The following is a 10224-nucleotide window of genomic DNA, read 5'->3' as shown; positions in this document are numbered from 1 at the left end:
AGCGCTGGAGCTCGAGTCACGTGGTCGCGGGAGGAGATGGGCGGGGCGGGGGACGTGCCGCCGAGTCCTCGCGGGCTTAAGGGGCGGCGGCAGGGCGTGTGTCCTACCTTAAGAGTGCTACTCGCCCGAGGTCTGATCTGTGCATGCCTTTCCCGGGTCAGGCGGTGAGGTCGGCGCCTGCGAGTACGCGGCGGTGGAGAAGGGCAGCCAGCGACAGGCCAGGAGGCCCTTCGGAGGCTGGACGGCCCCAGCTTCACTGAGATCATGGCATCGCTAGTGGACCGACTGCGCGGCCACGGTCGAATCGCGGTCGGGCTCCTGTTCAACCTGCTGGTGTCCATCTGCATCGTGTTCCTCAACAAATGGATTTATGTGCACCACGGCTTCCCCAACATGAGCCTGACCCTGGTGCACTTCGTGGTCACCTGGCTGGGCTTGTACATCTGCCAGAAGCTGGACATCTTTGCCCCCAAAAGTCTGCCGCCCTCCAGGGTCTTCCTCCTGGCCCTCAGCTTTTGTGGCTTTGTGGTTTTCACTAACCTTTCTCTGCAGAACAACACCATAGGCACCTATCAGCTGGCCAAGGCCATGACCACACCGGTGATCATAGCCATCCAGACCTTCTGCTACCAGAAAACCTTCTCCACCAGAATCCAGCTCACGCTGGTAAGTAGCTTCAGCTTCTCCAGGCGCCGCCGTTCCGACCCACCTCCTGCACTGGCCCCGGGAAATTCGAACGCACACTGGTTAACCCTTCGCCACGCTCTTTCCCTTTATCTTGAAATCCACAAATGAGTCATCTGTGAGCGTGTGAACTTCAGGCCTATTTTGGGAAGGAGGAAAAGTCCATCTTGTCACTCTGTTGGGCTCTTAACCCAGAAGAGTGGGCTTATGTGAGTTTTAGTAGCTGCCATTTGATGGAAATCGTTAAATGCTGTGATCCGTAAGAAAAAAAGCTGTATTGGGTGGTACAGTCCAGTGTTATCAAAATATCTGCAAAATCTCAAACTACAAAACAGCCTTTCTCCCACAGGGGAATCAAATTGTGTATGATAAACATGAAAAGATTTAGCATAAAGTAGGTCTCAAAATGTCTGCAGCACCATTCTGCAGAGCTGTCTGCATCTTTAAATAAAAGGAGGTGGTCTCAATTTTAGAACTTAATAACTTATTATATTTAAGGTCTTTATGCTTTTATTGTTTTATATTTATGCTTATGCTGTTTAGACACTAGTTTGGGGATCCATTTACCCACCTTCATATTCTTGTGGTATTTTCTTGCACAGTGCAATGTATTTACCACAAATTTAAAATGGAATTAAATGTGAACATCAATATAGATTTATCATATTTCACGTTTAGGAAATAGGATTAACAACCAGTTTTCCCAAGTGAAAAAAGAAAACATTTATACAGGTTCATTATTTCCCAGTCATGTGTTTATGATTAGCCTTGTAAGACACTGTGAAAGGAATACTAACTTTTTGTTTCTTGAATTTAATCTGAACAACATTTACCTCTTTTTCGTTACAGATTCCTATAACTTTAGGTGTAATCCTAAATTCTTATTACGATGTGAAGTTTAATTTCCTTGGAATGGTGTTTGCTGCTCTTGGTGTTTTAGTTACGTCTCTTTATCAAGTGGTTGGTAATTTTTTTTCTTTATGTGCCTTTTTAGCAGATTTCATAAATTTTGAAGCTGTATTCCAAGGTTTAGAAAATACAGTATAGAGACAATAGACTGTTGGGAAGAAAGCATAATTGCATAAATTGTCTGACTCAAGGTGAAGAGAAGAAAGGAGACAGAGAAACTTGGGTGTGTGATGCTCACCAAATACCTACCTGTTTGTAAGTGTATAATATCCATGCTTAACAATCTCAGTTTGGGGTGAAGTTATTTTCTGGGAAATCTTTACAAAATATGTAGTAAGACTTTTTACTTCCTAAGCTTATGCTTTTTGTTTACTCTTTACTTTTGACATTGTTGTGAAGGAGTGAGTACACTTCCAGAAATCTGAGGAGGAATGAAAAATTTAGATTTTTTTGCCCCCAAAATTATACTGCTGTTGCAACATGTTTATTGGCTTTTAATAATTTACCTACTATAGATTATTTTAATATTAATATAATAATTTATTTCAATGAATATTTTACCGTTTGTGCAAGCACAGTGCCTTGCCTGTAGCAGACATTCATTAAAAATTTGTTTACAGATTCACCTACCTCGTTACCGTAAAATCCTAACAAGTAGGGTTTTTGTTTCTTATATAGTGGGGAAAAAATAACTTGCTGTAGGGGACAGTGAAGCGGTATTCTCTCTATACTGAAAACCTTGGTCTGGGAATTCTGGGTGTGCCTGCATGGGAAATCAAAGCCAAAATGTGTAACTAATTTTACTTTTTTCACAAACATTCACTGCTTATTAAACTAAGGCATTCATCTTAGTGATATTAGGAGTTCAGTAATAGAGCCCTAGCATCTTAACCATTCTAGTAGTGATAATGTCAGAGACATTGTTATGAAAATATTCTGCAATGAAATACATTTTCCAGTGACAGAAAAACAGTTTAAATAAGAGGGTTGAGCACGGTGGCTCACACCTGTAATCCCAGCACTTTGGGAAGCCAAGGCAGGCGGATCATCTGAGGTCAGGAGTTCGAGACCAGCCTGGCCAACATGGTGAAACCCCATCTCTACTAAAAATACAATGATTAGCCAGGAGTGGTGGCAGACACCTATAATCCCAACTCCTCGGGAGGCTGAGGCAGGAGAATCACTTGAACCCAGGAGGCAGAGGTTGCAGTGCGCCAAAATCATGCCATTGCAGTCCAGCCTGGGGGACAAGAGCGAGACTTCATCTCCAAAAAATAAGAAAGAAAGAAAGAGAGAAAGAGAGAGAGAGAGAAAAGAAAGGAAAGAAAGAGGCTAGTGGACATACCTATTCATCTTTCTTGTTTGTTTGAGAGGCTAGTGAACATTTCTAATCATCTTTTTTTTTTTTTTTTTTGAGACAGAGTTTTGCTGTTATTGCCCAGGCTGGAGTGCAATGGCACAGTCTCAGCTCACTGCAACCTCTGCCTCTTGGGTTCAAGTGATTCTCCTGCCTCAGCCTCCTGAGTAGCTGGGATTACAGGCATGCACCACCAAGCCCAGTTAATGTTTTTGTATTTTTAGTAGAGACAGGGTTTCTCCATGTTGGTCAGGCTAGTTTCAAACTTCCAACCTCAGGTGATCCACCCGCCTCGGCCTCCCAAAGTGCTGGGATTACGGGCATGAGCCACCACTCCTGGCCTCATCTTTCTTGTTAAGTGCACTTGTTTTTGCCTAGTATAGGCTAAATAAACAGAGCAAGAAATTGTACTCCTTATACGTAATGGATTCAGAGTACTCACCATTTATGTCACTATGACCATTTTTGTTCACACAAGTCTCAAAATTGCTATAGATTAAAATCAAAAGATTCAGTATCCCTAAGGTAGATATTTGAAATGAGATTGACCAAGGAATGGCTGTAGACTAATGGACAATTTCTTATCAGTAAATGGTAAAGGTATTACTACAAAATACGTATATTCCCGAAACATTCCTCTCAAAGTTGTATCTGCCCACTATATCTTGGCATAATTTCTGTGTTGCTTCTCTTACACCACTGGAGACATTAAAAGGAGTTAAAAGACGAGTGATAGTTATTAGCTTGAGTTGTAGAAGATGGTTGACTCATTCATTCATTCAGCAGACATCTTTTCTGTGTTATGTTCACCCTTGAGGATACAAAGATGAAAAGCAGCTACAGTCCAGCAGTGTAGAAACACATGGTGGCAGCTGGTAGCGTATGTACCCCAAGGTAGGAGGAAAGTTCTGAGGAACACCAAGGAGGAAGTGGCAAGAGGGGCGGTGAGGTAACACTTTAGGGGAAAGTGCACAATTTAAATTGAAGGACGCACAGAAATTAGCTCAGCAGTGAAGGACAGCTGATCTTTTCCTTGCAGTGTGTGTGAAAGTCTGGAGCATTTCTGGAGAACTTGATTTGTTTGGTGAGGCTAGGCAGTAGGTGCATTGTGGGAAGACAAGGCTGAGAAGTGGGTGAGACCAGATGTCAGGATTATGAAGCCATGCTAAGGAAGTGTATCTTTTTTTTTTTTTTTTTTTTTTTTGAGACAGTCTGCTCTGTCGCCCAGGCTGAAGTGCAGTGGCACAATCTCAGCTCCCTGCAACCTCCGCCTCCCAGGTTCCAGTAATTCCCCTGCCTCAGCCTCCCGAGTAGTGGGATTATAGGCATGGACCAGCATGCCCAACTAATTTTTGCATTTTTAGTAGAGACAGGGTTTCACCGTGTTGGTCAGGCTGGTCTCAAACTCCTGGCCTCATGATCCGCCTGCCTCAGCCTCCCAAAGTGCTGGGATTACAGGCGTGAGCCACTGCACCCGGCCGGAAGTGTGTCTTTATTGAGCACGAACCAAGAGAGCAGTTCAGACAGGGACTGACTTGATCATTCCCGTTTTTTGTTTTCTTTTTTTGAGATGGAGTTTTGCTCTTGTTGTCCAGGATAGAGTGCAATGGCGCAATCTCAGCTCACCGCATCCTCCACCTTCCAGGTTCAAGTGATTCTCCTGCCTTAACCTCCCGATAACTGGGATTACAGGCATGCACCACCAGGCCCAGCTAATTTTGTATTTTTAGTAGAGACAGGGTTTTTCCATGTTGGTCAGGCTGGTCTTGAACTCCCAACCTCAGGTGATCCGCCCACCTGAGCCTCCCAAAGTGCTGGGATTACAGGTGTGAGCCACCACGCCTGACCGGTCATTCTCCTGGTTTAAGAAGAATAACTAGTAGCAATGAAGGGTGGGTAAGAGGGAAGGATGAAAGGCAGAGCAGTCAGGAACCTGTGCTTCAAGGGGCAGTCAGGAAGGGCCTGGGCCAGGGCAGTGAGAATGGCTAGGGAAAGGTTAAAAGGTACTCCAGGGGCATTTTGGAGAACACGTGGCAGGACCTGACTGAATGTGAGAGTGGGGAAAGGAAGGCTTTTATCCCTGATGGAGATTGTATCATCAATTATTGCAACCATACAAGAGGAGCCATTTGTGGAAGGAAGGCACCAGTTGATTTTAAACAAATTCCTGCAGATTATGTAAGTAGAGATGGCCAGGAGACTGTGGCCGATATAAGGTTAAGGATGCTCAAGTGATGAGGGAAGAGCAGTAGATCTCAGCAAATAGTAAAAGACATCAGTCAGGGCAGTGAAAGAGGAAGGCAGACGTCTGCCTTAAAAACTGTAAGTGCAGGAGGTGGTGAGGGAGGAATGCAAACCAGAGAGTAGTTCTTCCACAGGAAACTTGCAGGTTTTGCAAGGAGGTCCCACAGGAAGAGCCACAGGGAGTCTGGACATGGCCATGGAGGTCATGGTGCCCTTAAAAGAGCATTAGAGGGGTGGCAGCAGGAGCCAGGCTGTGCAGCATTGAGGTACAGTGGAGGCCTGAGAGCCCCTGCTGTTCCAGGCAGTCCCTTGGCTGAGACACACAGCTGCCTAGAGAGGTTGCGAAAGAAAAGGGGGGTGAGCACCCACCCTCTGTATCCGTTTTTGCTCACTGCTGTGCCCGGAGAAGCAGGCAGCAGAAGAATCAGTTCTTTGTGCTTCATATTCACAGAGGACTCTTAGTTAAAGCTGGCAGGAGTATGGTTCAAATTCCCTGCCCTTCTATTTTTGTCTTGATGAATTTCTATAGACTTAGAGTTTATGTAACAAGATACCCAAACCTACAGGAAAAAGAGATATGTAGAAGTCATTCAAAAGCCTGGCTGTTCTTGCCAGATCTGATCCAAACAGTCCTGTTAAAGCTTCTTCAAAGCCCCTTTTTCAGTTATATTTGTGAAGCATTTTCTGGACAGATGGGATTTGAGGTCTTGAGATGTTGTTTCTACTGAATGGCAGGGTATTTTAGGGTTAGTGATTATCTAATGTATCTAGGTGTATTGGTGGGGGATGAGGAATAGGATCCACAGAAAAGTCATCCAGAGAGAGGAAAATTTCTTCTACCATTGATTGGGTTTTCCAAAGCAACTGACAAGACCACATACCTTTCAAGCCACATGCATTTGCAGCCACCTCTAACCTGCCCCATGCCCCATTGTCATCCTGTCACCCTAACCTCTGTCTTCCATTGTTTTTTTTTTTTTTTTTTTTTAGATAAAGTCTTGCTCGGTCGCCCAGGCTGGAGTGCAGTGGCACGATCTCGGCTCACTGCAACCTCCGCCTCCTGGGTTCAAGTGATTCTCTTACCTTAGGCTCCCAAGTAGCTAGGACCACAGGCGCACACCACCACGCAGGGCTAATTTTTGTATTTTTAGTATTTTGTATTTTTAGAGATGGGGTTTCACAATGTTGGCCAGGCTGGTCTCAAACTCCTGGCCTCATGTGATCCACCCACCTCAGCCTCTCAAAGTGGTAGAATTACAGGCATGAGCCATTGCTCCTGGCTCCTGTCTTCCATTTTAAAATTTTTGCAATTTTTAGAAAGAAACAAAGTCTGACACTGCATCTGTATTCCTAATCACCTAAATTTCCATTTTTCCCTTATTTTCCTAAGATCTTTTATCCTTATAGGCCCTTATATGCATTTACTTTTCCCCATTTACTAAGATCAGGTAGAAGGAAATAGAGAACTTTTCTCCCCCTTCTAAGAATTGGGAAGAAACTAGATTATCAGAAATTAAATTTATAGAGCTCTTTTTATCCAAGGCGCTTAGAGGGCATTCATATGGCTTGCTGGTCTTTGAAATCCTGTAGAATAATTAGGCATTTTTTCTTCCTCTAGTCTGTTACCCCACATTCCCATCTTTGTGATTCTAGTTGTCACATCTTTGATTAAGTGATGCTATTTTTTTTGTACCTGACATGTTTTATCTCCCAATTTTCAGTGGGTAGGAGCCAAACAGCATGAATTACAAGTGAACTCAATGCAGCTGCTGTACTACCAGGCTCCGATGTCATCTGCCATGTTGCTGGTCGCCGTGCCCTTCTTTGAGCCTGTATTTGGAGAAGGAGGAATATTTGGTCCCTGGTCAGTTTCGGCTTTGGTAAGTTCTAATTGTTTTGATGTCTAAACAAAGTATAATAATAATCCCTCCATTATTAATGTCATTTTTAGTTTTCAGAGCACTATCTCAAATCCATTCTCACATTTACTCTTTATAATTACCATGTAAGGAGGTAAGGTAAGGATTATTTTTCAGATGAAGAAACTGACGCACACAAAGATGAAGGGACTTGCCTAGAGTGAGCAGCTACTCAGTGGTAAAAGCAAAACTATAGTTCATGTCTTCTGATGTCTGGTTACTGTTCTGACCGTGTCAAGCTAGAGCCCACAAATAATTTGGAAATGTAAATTAGAATTTTTTATAATGAAAATATAGCTTTATAATCATTATATCGATTTTGAACATACATACAAATATAAAGAAAGTAAAGGACAGCCATGGTGGCTCACTCCTGTAATCCTGGCCTTTGAGAGGATGAGGTGGGCAGATCGTTTGAACCTAGGAGTCTTAGACCAGCCTGGGCAACATAGGAAGACCTCATCTCTATAAAAAAATTTTAAAAGTGGCTGGGTGTGCTCGCTCATGCCTATAATCCCGGGACTTTGGGAGGCTAAGGCAGGTGGATCACAGGAGCTCAAGGGTTCAAGACCAGCCTGGCCAACATGGCGAAACCCAGTCTCTACTAAAAATACAAAAAAGTTAGCTGAGTCCAGGCGTGGTGGCTCCTGTAATCCTAGCACTTTGGGAGGCCAAGGCAGGCAGATCACATGAGGTCAGGAGTTCTAGACCAGCCTGGCCAACATGGTGAAACCCTTCTTTACTAAAAATACAAAAATTAGCCAGTTGTGGTGGCACGCACCTGTAGTCCCAGCTACTCAGGAGGCTGAGGCACAAAAATCGCTTGAACCCATGAGACAGAGGTTGTAGTGAGCTGAAATTGCGCCATTGCACTCCAGCCTGGGTGACAAAGTGAAGCTCTGTGTCAAAAAAAAAAAAGAAAGAAAATTATCTGGGCTTGACGGCATGTGCCTGTAATCTCAGCTACTTGAGAGGCTGAGGCACAAGAATTGCCTGAACCTGGGAGGTGAAGGTTGCAGTGAGCCATGATTGTGCCACTGTACTCCAACCTGGCTGACAGAGCAAGACTTTGTCTCAAAAAAAAAAACAAACGATCAAAACATTAGCCAGGTATGGTGGCATGCACCTGTCGTCCCAGCTACTTGGGAGGCTGGGGTAGGAGAATCACTTGAGCCTAGGAGGTCAAAGCTATAGTGAGCTAAGATAGTACCACTGCATTTCAGCCTGGGCAACAGAGGGAGACCCTGTCTCAAAAAAAGCCAAACTAAAACAACAAAAGTAGCAACAACAAAAGAAAGTGAAGGGCCCCTGGAATCCTGTCACACTAAGGCAATCACCTTTACCATTTCAGTGAGGATTATTTCATGGATCTCTTTTGTATATACATTTAGGTACACATGCACATGTGCGTATAACTTTAGATACTGGAATTATATCATAGATGCTGTTTTTATTGTGGATTCCTCTTCCCCAGCCTTTCTACCCACACACTTTTCCACATTCCATTACCCCCCATCCATGCCCCTTGAAACCATGTTAACATTCTAGTGCTTGTTCTTCCATATTTTTCTCCATGCCGTATATATCCATATAAACACACACACACACACACACACACACACACACACACACACACACACAATCTCAATTACATATCTGTTTCTTTGACAAAAGTGGAATTCTATTACATATGCATTTCTGTATCTTGCTTTTCTGACTTAATAATATCTCCTAAAAATCTCTCCAAAGCATTCTTTTCAGCGTCTGTATGTTTTGTTGTTGTTGTTTTGTTTTGTTTTGAGACAGAATCTCACTCTGTCACCCACATTATGGTGCAGTGGTGTGATCTCTATTCACTGCAACCTCCACCTCCTGAGTTCAAGTGATTCTTGTGCCTCAGCTACCCGAGTAGCTGGAATTACAGGCGTGCACCACCATGCCTGGCTAATTTTTTTGTATTTTTGGTAGAGATGGGGTTTCACTATGTTGGCCAGGCTGGTCTTGGCCTTCTGATCTCAATCGGTCTGCCCGCCTCGGCCTCCGAAAAGTGCTGGGATTACAGGCATGAGCCACCGTGCCCGGCCAGTGTCTGTATAATAGTCCCTTTGCATATTCACTTTTTTTTTTCAGTTCTTGACCACTATGAACAATATTGTGATAAACATCATTTTATATCATGTGTCCTCATGTACTGATACCTTTTTTCTTATGGAAATGAGTCCCAGGAGTGGAATTGGCAAATCAAGGGCTTATGTATTTTGGGGACTTTTAGTTTTCAGAGACAGGTTCTGGCTATGTTACCCAGGCTGGCCTCAAGCTCCTCAGCTCAAGTAATTCTCCCACCTCAGCCTCCCCAGCAGCTGGAACTAATGCTTTGGGGACATTTTAAGTTAGAATGTATAATCCTTCTATATCTTAATCAGTTGAGGCTGCTATAACAAACCTACAGTGGGCTGGGTGGCTTTACAAATACTAATTTCTCACAGTTCTGAGTCTGGAAGTCTGAGATCAGGCTGCCAGCATGGTTTGGTTCTTGGTGAAGACCCTTTTCTCACTTTATAGATGGCAGTCTTCTTGCCGTATCCTCATCTGACAGAAAGGAAGAGGAGAAAAAGCTCTCTTTTATCTCTTCTTATCTTAGGGACTAATCCCATTCATGAAGGCTCTACCCTTATGACATAGTCACCTCCTGAAGGCCCCACCTCCCAATACTATTACATTGGAGGTAAGGATTTCAACATGTGAATTTTAGGGGGACACAAACATTCAGTCCATAACACCTTACTTATCAGGAATTCCTGCTTCCCACAAGAGTTCCCACAACTTTTGAAACACAGTCAATGGGAATGTCTTTTTTGTTGGTATATCAATTTATCAAGCACTTATATAGCCCTTAGTCTCTTGCTTGCACTATTCAAAGCTCTATGTAAATATTAACTTATTTAATCTTTATAATTTTATTAGGTTGATACTATACTAATACTATTTGTATTGGTCCATTTTGTGATGCTATAAAAGAATACCTGAGACTGAGTAATTTATAAGGGAAAGGGGTTTATTTTGGCTTATGGTTCTGCACAAGAAGCATCAGTGCTGGCATCTATTTCTAGT

General features: G+C 43.4%; 1 protein-coding gene across 3 annotated transcripts in view; it reads left to right on the top strand.

Annotated features, from left to right (window-relative positions):
• SLC35E3 (solute carrier family 35 member E3) overlaps positions 1-10224 on the top strand; it is a 28641-nt gene continuing 18417 nt past the window's right edge. For all 3 annotated transcript variants that reach the window (XM_032287898.1, XM_032287891.1, XM_032287907.1), the window contains exons 1-3: positions 1-666; positions 1534-1644; positions 6916-7074. In XM_032287898.1, the coding sequence (XP_032143789.1) occupies positions 265-666; positions 1534-1644; positions 6916-7074 (672 nt within the window). In that variant the 5' untranslated portion in view covers positions 1-264. The remainder of the gene's footprint in view (positions 667-1533; positions 1645-6915; positions 7075-10224) is intronic.

This window comes from Sapajus apella, unplaced genomic scaffold (assembly GCF_009761245.1).
Source record: "Sapajus apella isolate SASKATOON/1434 unplaced genomic scaffold, GSC_monkey_1.0 scaffold2, whole genome shotgun sequence".
Classification (NCBI taxonomy): domain Eukaryota; kingdom Metazoa; phylum Chordata; class Mammalia; order Primates; family Cebidae; genus Sapajus; species Sapajus apella.
This window is presented reverse-complemented; position numbering and strand designations above follow the sequence as displayed.